Source organism: Osmerus mordax, chromosome 21 (genome assembly GCF_038355195.1).
Source record: "Osmerus mordax isolate fOsmMor3 chromosome 21, fOsmMor3.pri, whole genome shotgun sequence".
NCBI classification, from domain to species: domain Eukaryota; kingdom Metazoa; phylum Chordata; class Actinopteri; order Osmeriformes; family Osmeridae; genus Osmerus; species Osmerus mordax.
The window spans coordinates 7435562-7450635 of record NC_090070.1 but is presented as its reverse complement, the minus strand read 5'-3'; the positions used below and the strand labels follow the sequence as shown (position 1 = coordinate 7450635).

Below are 15074 nucleotides of genomic sequence, written 5' to 3'. Positions count from 1 at the left end.
TTCTTGGACTGTCTGACAGAAACCCCCAGGCTCTCTCAACCAGCCATGAAATACGGTCTTTTATTGAGCCGCGTGGGGTTGTGAGACTCTGATATGGTACTGTAATCATTGTTCGGACGCAGGTCGACCCTTTACAAATGAATAAATGAATGGATTTCGAGCCTTAGAATAGTTATCATGGCATACTTTTATATGCTTGATACTTAAAACCAAATGCAGGCCAATTACTGTTTTGCTTTTATAATACAATACAATGTTGACATTAGGAACAGTCTGTCTTGGAAAATTGTGGGTAGTGGGGTGGGAGAGAAGATTAGTAGAAAAATTCAGACAGGCAGGAAGAAATAGGGTAAAGTATCAGTGGCCTATAAGATCTGTTAGAGTTTACAGTAGCCATGTTCTTCATTGAAATTCTAGTCTGCGTATTCAGTTATTAACAGTACCCTTACGATAATAATAATAGACTTCCATTCATCAAAACATGGTTCTTGCCATTAAGGGTCTTTCTAGGAATGTACACATGCTGTGAACTTGGTGGGGACATGGATTATAGTCAAAAGCACATCAAGCAGCATTGACCACCAATTTGCTACAGTAGCTACACATTACAGCACAGACAAAAAAAAAAAAAAAGAAGATTAATAACCTAAATTATGAGGATGGGAGGGAATGTCAGTAAAAATGGTCAGAAAGTTCTTTACATAAGAGAATTGTAATATTAATATGGCTTTTTCAGTATGGATGGTGATTGTGGTCAAGTGTTCATCCGTGGCCATACTGGAAAATGGAAATGTTACAGGGACCCTATATGTATATAGGAATCTTTCTCTCTCTCTCTCCCTCTCTCTCTCCGTCCTTCACTTTGGTCCTGGTCTTAGGTGGAGGGGTTCTTAGGCGGCGCTAGACACGGCCAGTTTCTTCAGGTGGTCCATGAACACCTGTAGGCTGACATCATCTGTGAGGATGGGGGCACCGGACTCCTGGCAAAGGGGGGAGGAATAAAACGGGATGAGTCTCACCACGCCTAGCTCTTTAACCGACGAGACCTCGCGAAACAGCTGGTTAATAATACACGTCATCCGAGTGCTGTCCAACAAGCTTCATTTGGAGTCTGGATGGAGAAGGGAGAGGGGGGGGGATTCGGGGGCGGGGAGGATTTGACCGTACCTGTCCCCAGCCGTAGGCGTTGTTGTGGGTCTGTGAGGGGTTGACCTTGGACAGCAGGAAGCGGGCCTGCGAGCCGCCGTGCTCCGTGTCCACGTAGCGGGGCATGGGGAAGCGCGTCTGCAGGATCTCCTGGGCGTCGTCCAGCGGCGCCTGCAGCAGCTGCTTGAAGTTCTCGTACTCGGCCATCTCCTGGTAGCGCGCCTTGCGCCACTGGGCGATGGTCTGGGGAGGAAAGGAGGAGGATGGGTCGTCAAGTCAACGAGCCTCTTTGGCTCTCATGTCCAGATGTTCGAAGGGGCTGTGGAGAGACTGTGGGAGGGCAGCTGAGGGGAGATTATATAGATTCTTTGTATTTACAAACACTTTCTGCGAAAAGGGACCACCAAGTTATTGACATGCCATCTGTGCAAAAATGCACTTAGCATTTCACACAGGCGCACAGCGACATATTTTTTTTTTTTTTAAAAGGCCCACAGCCGTGACAATGGTAATCCAAAAAGTCGCTTGACACAGGAAGTTCGAACGCGGGGGACCGCCCCGGTGAGGAAGTCTCACCTCTCCGTGGTAGATGACCAGCTGGAAAAAGGTGTCCATGAGGAGGATGCGGTCAGGCAGGATGCTGCTGCTGTCCAGGAGCACGGGCTGCAGGAGGGGGGAGAGGGGACACAACATGTCACACCTTCCACCTCAGACAAGTCACGTTTTACAGCAATATGGAGGGAAGACCATATCACTACTGTAGGAATTTGTTCTTTTCGTATACCGTTATAATAACGGCTTACTCGTATAGAAATGTTTGATATGATATGATAGTGTGTTCCATCTGTGGTTTTGTTAGATAACATGAGAATAGGGGGAAGATGCATTTTTATCAGCGGCGCACTACAGGAAACAGGAAGTGACTTAAGCTTGTGTCCTGCTGATTGGTTAGTCTGACTTGGGGGTTCTAGGAAGGTGATTGGTTGGCAGGCTGACCTCTGGTGGGCCGTGGAAGGAGTACGAGTAGAGGATGGGCTGGATCATGATGAGGGACTGGGTCAGGTCCTGGCGCACAAAATGGTGGCGGTAGTAGGACGACTCATCTGGGCTGTTGTTGAACACCTGCAGGAAGGGCGACCGCCTCAGGTGGAACATGAACTGTGGAGGGGAAAATGTAGAGGTTATTATTACGATGACTACTTTTGACGGATTTCATCGTTTTTTCAATTTTCACGAACTGTAATTGTGAAAGTGTCACAAATATTGTCAAATCAATCAAAACAAAAATCCTTAATATTAAACTTTATAATGTGTCTCCAAACGTTTGACTGGTACTGTATAATATCATTTCGCCCATTTCAATCACATGCCTGCTTTAACATCCATCAACTGTTTAGATGTAATCGGCGTTCAAAGCATGACGGTATTTCTACACAGTGTAGGAGTGGTTTGCAGTTCCACAAGATACCACTGGGCGGCAGCCTTACCTGTGGGTAGAGCGAGAGAGACTCCGACAGCTTGAAGGAGGTGGAGTCGTCTTTGTTGAACTGACCGAACTTCTGACACTGCGGAGACAAAAACGTGCAGCGTCAGCGTGTTGAAGAACCGTAACATGATAATCTCGCACGTCAATGAATCTATTGTCCTCGACTTCTATTGAAAGCACACATGGCAAACTACTCCCAGTTGGCGCTGAACCATATACTGACGTCAAACGATACCGGTCCGTTTTCCCGGGACGGGGGGGGGGGATTTGCTAAACGGGGATTGGTCGGCGGGCGACCGTCACTCACCAGGCGAATGAGCTGTCGGTCCAACCAGCGCAGGACGTCGGGCCCCTCCTCCGACTCGGCCCGGAACACGCCCAGGCGGGCCATGAGCACGGCCGAGGCCTCCTGGTCGAAGGACGTCTCGATGTGCTGGATCTGTGACTGGGCGTCGGCCCAGCTGGGGAGGGGGCGGAGGGAGAGGGAGGGAGGGGGCGGAGGGAGAGGGCAGAGGGAGAGGGCAGAGGGAGGGAGAGGTGAGTGACGGAAGAAGGGAGGAGGCTGCGTGACGCGTGTAAAAAAAAAAAAAACATGCACACACAGCAACTAAATGTACACATGCCACATCACGCCCATGTTTGAACAGGATGGGCCAGATGCCACGTCCTCGTTTGTCGAGCAGGGCGAAAGCTGACAAGAGCCACGCGGCCTGGGAGCGAGTGGGGAGATGAGAGAGAAAGAGACGCGTCGAGAAAGGAGAGTGACACGGAAGAGAGAGTGAAAAAGGAAAGAGTGACCCAGAGAGAGAGGGAGATGTGGGGAGGGCTTACTTCCTGGCGATGGTGGTGACCCTGATCCTTTTCTGGGTGTTGGAGTGTTGGTACTGGGTGACAAACTGCACCGCCCCTCTGCCGCCCTGCGGGATGGGCGCGTTGTGCTGCAAAACAACAACAACAACAAGTCAGAGGTTGAGAAACGCAACACGCGAACGTCTGCCATCAACGACAGATTCCCAGCTAGACAATCCTTGTCCAGGGCCTGAGGGAGATGATCCCGCCGGCGCGGGTAATGAGATCCTGCCCGGAGTACGAATGGAGACGACCCGCCTGTGGCCCTTCCTCCACCCCTCACAGCGAGGAGGCTCTGCACTAATCTGATCAGCAACACGGCATTCATCAACCCAATCCCGTCAGGCTACCGATTGCTTCAAAACAAGGGAGGGCGAGAGAGGCGGGAACGACGGCCATTCAGAAGTATAAACCATCGTCCGTTTCCCGTTGATTCGATTATAGGAGGGATTTCTGTCGTGACTTCATCGCAGACGACACTCAAAAACAAAACTAAAATTGGAGTGGGATTGAGGAGATGGAGGATCAGCGGGGGACAAAGGCTAACTTTTTTCTTCTTTCTTTCTTTTACTGCAGCAACCGTCAAGTACCTGGTTCACGACCTCGAAGAACATGGCCAACGTCGAGGAGGAATTGAGGCCGCAGATCTTCCACTGGGTCGTACCTCCGATCCCCATCTCCTGGAGGACACGCAACAACAACAAAAACATGGGTCGATGGAAAACACAGTCGTACCGACGAAAAGGGGAGTTATAACCAAAAGGGTTAGGTACATCAAAAATGCTTAAGGCGTTCAATGAAAATCCTTTAATGGGAGGGAGGTGATTGGAGGAAAGGAGAGGTCGGGTTGGAGTTTGCGCCGTCGAGGGACTCACGTTCTCGGAGACGCAGGGGCCCTTGGCGTTGAGGGACACGCAGGGGCCGATGGCGCCGCTCACCTTCAGCTCTCTCGACGTCTGCAAAGAGAGAGCGAGAGAAAAGACAACTCAGCTTCCGTCCGACAACGGATTCAACACCCGAAGGGGGGGAGTCTGTACAAAATGAAAGCTATTTTATTGTATTTTCTCACCCCCCCCCCCCCCCCATCACAGAAAACACGTTAGCGATATCCTCGCCCGGACAGCGAGCGCGTCTTACCTTGACTTCCAGCGTGCCTCCGAAGGCCATCCGGAACTCTCCATTGTAGTCCTTGCTGAAGACCCTCTGGAAGGTCTGCTTGAAGAGCGAGGTGTTGAACGAGTCGCCCATGACGACGTGGCCCCTGGAGAAGGAGGAGAAGGAAAACTTCAAAAGGCTGTGAAGTTTTGGTACATATCAAACAAATACTAAGTTGAACAGTGTCGGGAAATATGCAGGATACAAACATGCAGGGTAAAAAAATTAAAATATATGAAAATTAGTTTCAAACCAGCCTTTCAATAGCACACTTCCACACTATTGTGCTAAACCTCAGGTTTAGCATAATAGTGTGGAGTAGGAGTACAGCTCTTTAACGGTTTGTGAGTACCATATCATGTGGGTACCATATCATGAATAGACAGTAGCACTGTGTCGATTAAAAGAAATGTATCCAGAGACATACATCTACCATGTGTTTCCATATCCATCCAGCTGTATAGAGACACACATCTAGTCTGGTTGTCTGGGCGGTACTGACCCAGTAAGGTTGGCGCAACACTTCATCTCCAGCAGGCCCATCTGGTCCAGAGCGCAAGCGTAGATGTCCATGCAGTGGCCGTTCACCGCCGCCCGGTTCGCCAGAGCCTCGTAGTACTGCGCGCACACACACACACCAGCAGAAGGACTTGGTTTAGTTTAAGCCATGGAAACAGTTGTTGGGTTCTTGAACGTTACCCTTGAGCGTACCTTAGCAACACGGTATAAACGGTTTTGTTTCAAAGCACTCAGGTGCACCTTTGGAGTTTTTTTGAATGCTACCCACAGATAAATCCAAAGTTATTGAAAAAAGATTAACATTTGTAAGACTTTGATAAACCAAATAGAGCGGAGGAGCTTGATTTGAAATGCACAGGAGATTTCATTAACACCATTTCACACATCACTGACAGCATTAGCATTGATTGCAAAATAGCGTGTTATCAGGTCACTCTCCGTTATCACGACCGTTAGCGACCGGCGCCCTCACCTTGGTGGCCTTCTTCAGGTGCCGTGCGTTGTCCTTCTGGATGTCGTGCCAGGAGCGGATGGGGGTCTTCAGCTCGTCGCCCACCACCATGCCAGGGCCCTGGGTGGGGGGGCCGCCCGTGAACAGCATCACGCGGGCCCCTGTGTTGGGGAACGTGCCCTAGGGTGGGGGACGGAGGAGGGCTGCGGTCAGTAAGGGTGGAGGGCGTACAGCACCGAGGCCATCATTGGAAAGGGGTGATGCGCTCGAATGATTTGAGGATACCCACCCCCCCTCCCTAACCTGACAGCCGTTGCGTTACGTTGGGGTCAACGGTTTGTTTCCGGTTTAAAAGCACATCGCCCCTCAAAGCGGAACAGTTGCCTTCACTGTTGATTCCTCAACCCGTACTGAACTTGAGCTTCACTAAAGCTTCAAAGAGATGTCACTTGCCTGAAGGAGGGAGTTGCATAAGCGCACATGCGCTCGCGATGGAAATGTTGAGGGGAAAAATAAGCAACGGGGGTGTATGGTGAAAGTGAAATAAAAAATTGGGGCATTTAACATGTGTTGAGTATAAGTGACTCCTAGTTGACCACGTGGAGAGAAAGGACATGTGCCATCATCAAATGTTGCCAGCTTTGGAGAAAACAACAGATCCCCACCCCCCCATCTGTTTCATAACAGGACAGATAAGTAAGAAAGACAAACGAGGAGTAACAGAGAAGAACACAGAGGCAAAGAGAAAGAGGTTCACCTTTGAACCGCGGACATCCAGTACAAAACGTAACACTTTGGAGATAAGTGTGCTATCAAGCTCGTGTGTGTGTGTGTGGATGCCATGTGGCACATCGGAGAGGACAAGGTTCAGTTTAGGAGGGCGTGTTGTAATGCGCGCGTGTGTGTGTGTGTGTGTGTGTGTACCTCCAGCAGCCCCACGGCGATGGAGAGAGCTATGCCGGTGGAGCGAAGGGGCCGCTTGCCCTGGGGCACAGGCCAGGGGTCTCTCTGGAGCTCTCCCAGCAGGTCGGTCAGGTTCATGTCCACCCTATGGACCGGCTGGAGGAACCTGGAGGCAGGGGTGGGCCACGACATGCAGGATTAGACACGACAGCCCAGGCGGTTTAAAGCAGTCGTTCTTTTGACTCCTAACTCGACAACGGAAGACTTGGGTTCTGTCGCTCGTTTGAGCCAGCCATGTCCGAATCCCGTCGCATGATTTCTTTCTTTAGTGGCCTTTCCACTGGTCTCTGGGAGCGAAAGCAAGTACTTCTGCGAGTGTGTTTGTGTCTAGGCGAAGCGGCTTTCACACGGCGGTGAAGGGGCGGCTGGCTTCTTACTTGCAGGAGGAGGCTGCTGCGTCATGGGGGGCCACAGGACGACCCTGCTGGCCGGAGGCAGCCGGCTTCATAAGTCCCAGCATCTCCTGGAACACACACACACACACACACAAATACAATGATATGTGAACATCTCATCAACGATGTTGATCTTGTATCACGGCACCTTTTTAAGCAGTCATGCTTTGTTGACACCCATAAATAGGTTAGGAGGACTAAAACGCTCGTACGTAAATGCCATTGAAAATTTCCGAAATTGAAACTGAACACGGCTAAACGTTTCCCATAAACATCCACTCTTCACTGGAGCAAACTATCCTAGATATGGATCATATAACCCATTCATGTGGTCGAAATTGACGTTGACCATTCTTATCTAAGAGGTTGACCTGGATCGGCTCAATGCCTGCCATTCCATTGCCCTCGCATTGGCCTTAGAATTCCTCAAAAGCGATGAAACTCAACTCCTCACAAAGACAATGAGGGGAGTCTTTTCTACACATTGTATTTCTCGAATTCAATAGATCCTGAACATTGACCTAGATCACGTCCTGCACATTCTCGGAACCAAATGCGGAGACCATTTGGTTCCACTCCTACCAGCAAAAGACGGATAAAAAAAAAAAGACAGCCGACCCAAAAGGCCTTCTCCCGAGCTGCACTGGATTCTCAAACAATGAAAACACAGAGACACAATTCAACATTTGTGCAAACCCCCCCCCCCCCCCCCCCCCCAACCGAAGCGGGATGGCACGCACAGCGCCCAAACACACCACAGATGTCCCTGCCCCATATACCCCCCCCCCCCCCCACACACCCAACCCAACCCCTCCCCGCTCCGACTCCCCCCTCACCTGGATCTGCTTGGAGGAGAGCTCCTTGGTGCCGCGGAACACGTAGCTCTTGGCGATGCCCTCGCAGCTGAGCTCGTGGACCTGCACCATGCGTCCGAAGGTGATGAGGCCCACCAGGGCGTCGGGGGGCAGCAGGGACAGGGACATCTGGAGGGACTCGCGCAGCGCCTGCAGGTCCTCCTCCTCCAGGCAGGTGTCCACCACGTACAGGAAGATGAGCGGGGTGGGGGGGCCGCGCTGGAGAGGCAGGGGAGGGAGGGGGGGGGGGGGTCAGCCCACGGGGGTTGTGTTTGTGTGTGTGAGAGCACGTATGTGGCCCTTCAATGTGATAAGACTTCTCTAGAACAGCCGAGTCAGTGTTATCGGCGATTGTAAAATGACAAATGTGGCCCTGGCGATATTTTTGACATTGTAGTTCAATATGCACTTTTGTAAAACTCTCTTGGAAGTCGCTTTGGATGAAAGCGTCTGCTAAATGCATAAATGTAATGGAATATCTTCTCCGGCCTCAAAAGCACTGAGCCTAAAACCTCATTCATATTTAATTGTGTATTTCTGCTTGGTGCTTAACAAGAGCCGAGCAACAAACAAGCACATTTCTGAAAAAAGCTCAAACACACCAAAAAAAAAAGTTTTCAGTTGGAACTTCGTTCTGATGATGCAATACACGTAACATGTATGTGAAATGGCAGCAGATGTTTATCGAAGGTCTGAGGTATGTGTGTGTGTGTGTGTACTGTACAGTTTGTCCCTGTATATTGTGTCAGGTTCAGAGTACAGCCTTAGGGTTCCATGTATGCATCTACCTGAACTATGTACTCGATGGTGGAGAACTGTGGCATGAGTTCAGCTGGTTGGTTCACGTCTGAAATGCCTGCATAGGATGGAGGGAACTGTGAAACAAGGTCAAAGGTCAATTAGCCACTTGTACTAAACAAATAAAGACTTGCACATGCAGCCAATAATTTAGCAGATAAACAATGATGGAGCATTAAATATATGGTTATTAGGAATCTCTTTGATGTGGGGCATACGACCAATCATTTGACAGTGACGAAAATGTAATTGACAGTATTTCAGCTACTTACTGGGTTTCTTTGGAAGCAAAAATTGCACGCCCATATCTTGGCTCTGAAGTCGACTTGGCTGCAAACAAAGCAACAAAAAAAGGTGGCTGTCAATAAAGGGCTGTAAAGTATTAACAGAAATATTTGACATTTTGTACTCTAATACATCATATTCACCAGGCGTGGATGCCGGCAGCACACCTATACCGGTGTTGGCTACCACAACATTCTTTCAATAACTCACATTTCTTTGAGCATGGGTGCGCAAATTCCATTAATATGCAAATAAATACAGGTTCCTCCGCATCTTTGGTTCCACTCAGTGTGGAATCAAAAAACAAACCAAAGTCTGAGTGACATTCACATTAACAACACCACCTGACAAAACTCCTTTGAGCACATTTCCCAAAACTCCACAGATGATGCCAAGTCTTAGACAAGACCATAAGAATGACTGACAAAGGGATTTTCCCATAATGATCTCTTCCAACCCCAAGATATTTCATAGCAAATGCCCTTGACACACACACACACACACACACTCACCATAGCGGGTTGAGCACAGCCTTGCAGTTGGCCCTGCTGCAGAGGACGGGTTCATACTGGACTGGCGGCAGGTCAGGCCTCTCCTTCAGGGGGGTGAAGAGGCAGGAGACGGGCACCACTAGCCTGGTGGCCTCCAGCCGGCTGGAAGGCCACAGGTTCCAGCTGAAACGTACGCCGTCCCGGTCCTCGTTCTGTTGGATGAATTCCTGGTAGGTCGCCATGACTGTTTCGAAAGGAGAAGGGAAGAAGTACAAGAGACAAGAGGTTAGCCCATTTGGCTAACGTACTTTGGGTAGCATCCGTCGGCTCAGCGTCAGCCACAAAGTACAGTCGGCTTTGGAACTAGTCCTGAGAGAAGTCTCTGTCAACGACAGCCAAAAAAGACCTACCCTGTAGGGCTCGTCAATGTCTACAAAAACTAGCTTCGGCTTTATTAGTCCTCCCTGATTCGTCTTTCCTTCTCAAACTGCTTTTAGATACTGGCTGGAGAGACGGAGGAACACTCTTTTCATGAGGTTTCCTCCACTTGCGTAGGTGGAACAAGCTTGACGACGATGGGTGTCATCCGAAGAACCTGCTCTGCATGTTTTTCATGAATGAATGCGAGTGAATAGGAGACCTGGGAACTATTTTTATGCACCGGCATCACAAATATTGGTCACTCCTTCCGTTTACGCTTCAGCCCAAATGGTCAGGTATGCAGTGGGTGTTACACACTGCTCAAAATAATGATCTACATTAGGTAGACCATAGTTACAGCTATATCAACTACAGACTGACAGGTCATCAAGGGCAAGGCTATAACAGGTTGACAATTCCCTATTGCTTTCCTTACATTATTGCCATTGGTACAGTGTTAGTTTGTCCAATATTTTTGGTCCCTTAAAAAGGGGGGGGCCACATATGAAATGTGTTGTAATTCCTACACTGTTCACCTGATTTGGATGTAAATACCCTGAAATTAAAGCTGAAACTCTGCACTTAAAGCACATCTTGATTGTTTCATTTCAAATCCATTGTGGTGGTATACAGAGCCAAAATGATAAATTGTGTCAATGTCCAAATACTTATAATATGGACCTAACTGTATGTATCAGAAGTGGTCAGTTCTAGTCTATGAACGTGTTCCCATTACATATAAGATATGGGAGATTATATATCTATCTATTTATCCATCCACACACACACACACACACACTTTCCTTTCCCCTCAGAGTCAAAGTAGAACCTTTGGCAGCAAACAATGGCTGGGGTGAGAGCACTTTGACTACAAATAGTATTGATTTTGGGTTTACACAACCTGATTAATTTAAACGGGATTTCCTGGACTATTTACAGCCCTTCTTACAAAATCCTTACCAAGAAAAAAAGTTTAAGACCCAAGAAATGACGACTTAAAGTCCAAGTTCAAAAGTGTACCTAAAACTAATAATGTATTATTATTTATTAAACAGCAAATGTACAAACACGTACAGTTGTATATAGAGAATACAACCTAATTGCATTAAACAGACATGTTAGGTTCAAACCGTTAGGGTTAGGTAGCATAGCCTGCGACAGTCATAGAAACAGCGTTACTCTCAACCCCAGTGTAAGAGACACGCCTATTTGTGAAAATTAGAAATTAGCATAAATAATAAAACCAAAACCAAAACGGAAACAATTAATACGATTATTGTTAGCATGAAGATTGATTCTGTGTTGTAGCACATAGGTTAAGGATAAACAGGCCTAACCCCGTTTTGTCGGCGTTCCCTATACGCTTGTCGAATGCGAAAGAAGTGGCCTACTTTTGCGAATTGATACGGGCGGAAATACCGGAGCTACTCACCTCTTTCGTGCTTTCGGTCGTAGGTCCAGAAGAATACAAATAAATATGAGACTGTTTTGATCGATTTACATCAGCATCTGGCGATAAATGCCGACGGGCAAACAGAATGAGAGACACAAGACTCTGGGGGTGTTCCCCGGCCGGTTCCTGTACTTCACTAGAATGACGTGTTACTACAAATCCACCACTTTGCTATTGGCTCTCCCTTCTGCGATGTCATTGGGTGTGCTCAAGCCTTCGGCGAGAGCACAACCTTTGTTCTCTCACATATATATTATTATTATTATTTTTTTTTTTTCTTTTTGCCCCCCTAAAACTCAGTAAATACTTGGCCTACATAGACAACGTAGGTGTCAAAAGTTTCGTCTTGGTAGCAATTGAGTTGCTTCTATTGGAATTTACGTTCCGTTGCATGGTTTAAGCGTAAGTTAAGTTTTTGTGGCGAAAAGTGAAGCTAACGGTGGCTAATTTGCTAGCCACAGTCACTGACGTTACTAACGTCACTGCGTCACTAACGTCACGAAAACACGCGTGACTACCTTTGCCAGAACATTCGTTTCACATCTGTTAACTTGGGGGATAGCTAGGCTAACTATAGCTTTACTGCAAGGCAGCTGCAGAAACGCCACAAGAAAAGAGGCCAGGGTGATAACTATTTACTCATTTTACTTTGTGATATGACACACAATTGTGATGTGTAATGTACAATATAAGCTGATATTAATAAGGAAGTACTGTACATCTACTTTCGGAAACAGTAGTCTACTATTTCACTGAAGTATTAGCATCATGACATTAGCCTGTGTTTCCCGGGCAACACATACTACAGTGGTCTATGATGTAGCGTTATCTGTTTTCAATCGTTAAAATAAACATTCCTCACATATACATTTTCGTTGTAGGATTTATTCTGACATTAGAAAACGATTTGTTGGTGAAATTACCATTACCTGTGGTTTCAAACCAGTGTAGCTCACTGCAACGCTGTAGCTTACGCGAGACACACTACAAAAACATCTAGCTACAGTACACAGCTGTTTAGGAAGTCAAACGGCGACAGAAAATGTTCGGCACTCCCCTTACTTAAATCAAAAGTCTATCTAACTACTAACCTGAACTTCATTGCCACAGCCTAAACGTTGTCAATCTGTTCATGAAAATAATTAATTTCAGCCTAAACCGTACAACGGAACGTTAAATCCAATTCAACCAACGCAATCGCTACCAAGACGAACACAGCAGTAGTCTAGTACTGTACTGTACCGTAGTAGTACAATTTACCGGGGCAGCTTCTCAACACAGGGCTATATCGCATTTTGCGTTGTTACTGACAATGATCGCTACCAGTGAGCTTTTTATGAATGAGCAATTTTCCACTAAATAAATGTCAAGCTTATTTACGTTTTGGGGGGCATATTTTCAGTTAGCAGATGGTACCGTTTGAATTGCGATTCCATCTTCTACTGCCGGGTAACGTCGTAGAATAATCTTCAAAGGGGTTGTTTATTCATGAATGAATGCAATATGAGTAGGCTAAATGCCTGAAAATATCATGAGAAGAGAAAAACTTAAAATGACGTTTAAATCATAGAGATTAGGTCAATTTTTACACCGGTCTGCAATAATGTCACGAAAACACGCGTGACTACCTTTGCCAGAACATTCGTTTCGCATCTGTTAACTTGGGGGATAGCTAGGCTAACTATAGCTTTACTGCAAGGCAGCTGCAGAAACGCCACAAGCAAAGAGGCCAGGGTGATAAATATTTACTCATTTTACTTTGTGATATGACACACAATTGTGATGTGTAATGTACAATATAAGCTGATATTATTAAGGAAGTACATCTACTTTCGGAAACAGTAGTCTACTATTTCACTGACATATTAGCATCATGACATTAGCCTGTGTTGCCCGGGCAACACATACTACAGTGGTCTATGATGTATCTGTTTTCAATCGTTAAAATAAACATTCCTCACATATACATTTTCGTTGTAGGATTTATTCTGACATTAGTAAACGATTTGTTGGTGAAATTACCATTACCTGTGGTTTCAAACCAGTGTAGCTCACTGCAACGCTGTAGCCTACTGTACCCGAGACACTAGTGTGAGTAGCTAACAACAACTCCTCAGCTGTTTAAGTCAAACGGCAACAGAACATGTATGGCACTCCCCTTACTCAAAAGTCTTTCAGTAGGGAAACTATCTGACTACTAACCTGAACTTCATTGCCACAGCCTAAACTTTGTCAATCTGTTCATGAAAATAATTAATTTCAGCCTAAACCTAACAACGGAACGTTTAATCGAATTCAACCAACGCAATCGCTATCAAGACGAACACAGCAGTAGTCTAGTACTGTACTGTAGTAGTAGAATTTACCGGGGCAGCTTCTCCACACAGGGCTATATCGCATTTTGAGTTGTTACTGACAATGATCGCTACCAGTGAGCTTTTTATGAATGAGCTATTTTCCACTAAATAAATGTCAAGCTTATTTACGTTTTTGGGGGCATATTTTCAGTTAGCAGATGGTACTGTTTGAATCGCGATTCTATCTTCTGCCGGTAAAGTCGTAGAATAATCTTAAAAGGGGGTTCTTTATTAATGAATGAATGCAATATGAGTAGTCTAAATGCCTGAAAATATCACGAGAAGGGACAACTTAAAAGGACGTTTAAGTCATAGAGATTAGGTCCATTTGTACACCGGTCTGCCAAATGTATTCGTTTTGATTCAGCCTGTCAGCTGCCTCTTGCAGGGGAAATGAGAAGACATCATATTTCATTCTACACTTCACTCATATTTTGAGTTGTAAATGAGCAGCAAAAAAAAGATGCTTTTAAATCTATGTAATCTTTATAAATAATAAGTAGGCCCGATGCATTTTTATATAAAATATACAGACCCCTGTGCAACCGACGCAAGCAAGCACACCCTACAATTTCCCCAGAAATTGTACTCTCTCTAGTTACCCTCGTTCTTCGACTTATATTACAAGGTCCGCCGTACAGGCGGAGTTATCGACATTTGCATTCTTTTTCACGAAGACAGGCTGAGAACCCCGCCCGTGCAGGTTATGGGTAGATATAAAAACACTTTTCCTCACCAAAGGTATTCATGGGAAATTGAGTTCACATAGATAGACTACAGCACTGCGATAGGAAATAGTCCTCAGAAGTTAGAAGAAGACCGTGCTTGAACCTCAACTGATTGAGTACATTTTTGCTTTTGAATTGTGCCCCACCCTCACACCGTATAATAAGTGTCTCCACCAGTTGTCAACAGAAAATGTAGGCCTTTTATTATTTGGATTTTTATAGAACTGAAGCCACTGAATTTATAAACACGCTGACAATAAAAACGTAACCGCTCAACAGAAAAACTCAGATCCTCTCTAGATCCCTAATCACTTCACCCAGCCACTTCTCATTTATTGTATTTGTATCATATGAATTGCTCTACTTAGTATAATGTTACATAAAACAATAGTATTTGATTTGTCAATTTCATGTTTGATAGATACCCGACTGTACAGTCTAAATTGCTTTATGTAAAATAGTATTATTTGTTACGTTATTGAAGTCGAACTATTTCTGTACTGCAGGGGAAGCCTGAAAATTAAGCATTTCCTTATAACTCTAGGGCTAATACTGTGTTATGAAAATCTGACAAACTTGAAATGTGACATGCTTACCAGAAGCATCCACAGGGCCCCCTCATTTACATGTGGTTTACATGACATTTGTTACCCCTGATTGCTTAAAAAAATTAAAATAAGGCTGACCAGCCTACTCATTCGACATGATCTACAAAGTGCCAGAA

General features: G+C 46.1%; 1 protein-coding gene across 2 annotated transcripts; it reads right to left on the bottom strand.

The window, feature by feature from the left end:
* Nucleotides 1-169: 169 nt before the first annotated feature.
* On the bottom strand, nucleotides 170-11427 carry sec23b (SEC23 homolog B, coat complex II component). 2 transcript variants are annotated; one of them, XM_067259320.1, is made up of 19 exons: nucleotides 11245-11427; nucleotides 9414-9636; nucleotides 8889-8946; nucleotides 8607-8693; nucleotides 7801-8037; nucleotides 6947-7032; nucleotides 6531-6675; nucleotides 5628-5786; nucleotides 5139-5254; nucleotides 4619-4742; nucleotides 4357-4437; nucleotides 4072-4161; nucleotides 3464-3570; nucleotides 2940-3093; nucleotides 2634-2711; nucleotides 2143-2304; nucleotides 1723-1809; nucleotides 1168-1389; nucleotides 170-980 (listed from the first exon to the last, which is right to left on the bottom strand). In XM_067259320.1, the coding sequence occupies exons 2-19, from the start codon at nucleotides 9632-9634 to the stop codon at nucleotides 891-893; spliced, it is 2304 nt and encodes a 767-aa protein (XP_067115421.1). In that variant the 5' UTR covers nucleotides 9635-9636; nucleotides 11245-11427; the 3' UTR covers nucleotides 170-890. The 2 variants fall into 2 exon arrangements, with proteins under 2 accessions (XP_067115421.1, XP_067115422.1); XM_067259321.1 differs by lacking the exon at nucleotides 11245-11427 and adding an exon at nucleotides 9803-9920.
* Between the last annotated feature and the right edge of the window lie 3647 nt (nucleotides 11428-15074).

What these genes read in the sequence shown, in the direction of transcription:
- sec23b (XM_067259320.1), bottom strand. Translation starts at nt 9,634, where the DNA reads ATGGCGACCTACCAGGAATTCATCCAACAGAACGAGGACCGGGACGGC. An exon ending in TCTCCTCCAAGCAGATCCAG is followed by an intron (nt 7,033 to 7,800) that starts GTGAGGGGGGAG and finishes TGTGTGTTCCAG; the next exon opens with GAGATGCTGGGACTTATGAA. An exon ending in ACCGACAGCTCATTCGCCTG is followed by an intron (nt 2,712 to 2,939) that starts GTGAGTGACGGT and finishes TTGTCTCCGCAG; the next exon opens with TGTCAGAAGTTCGGTCAGTT.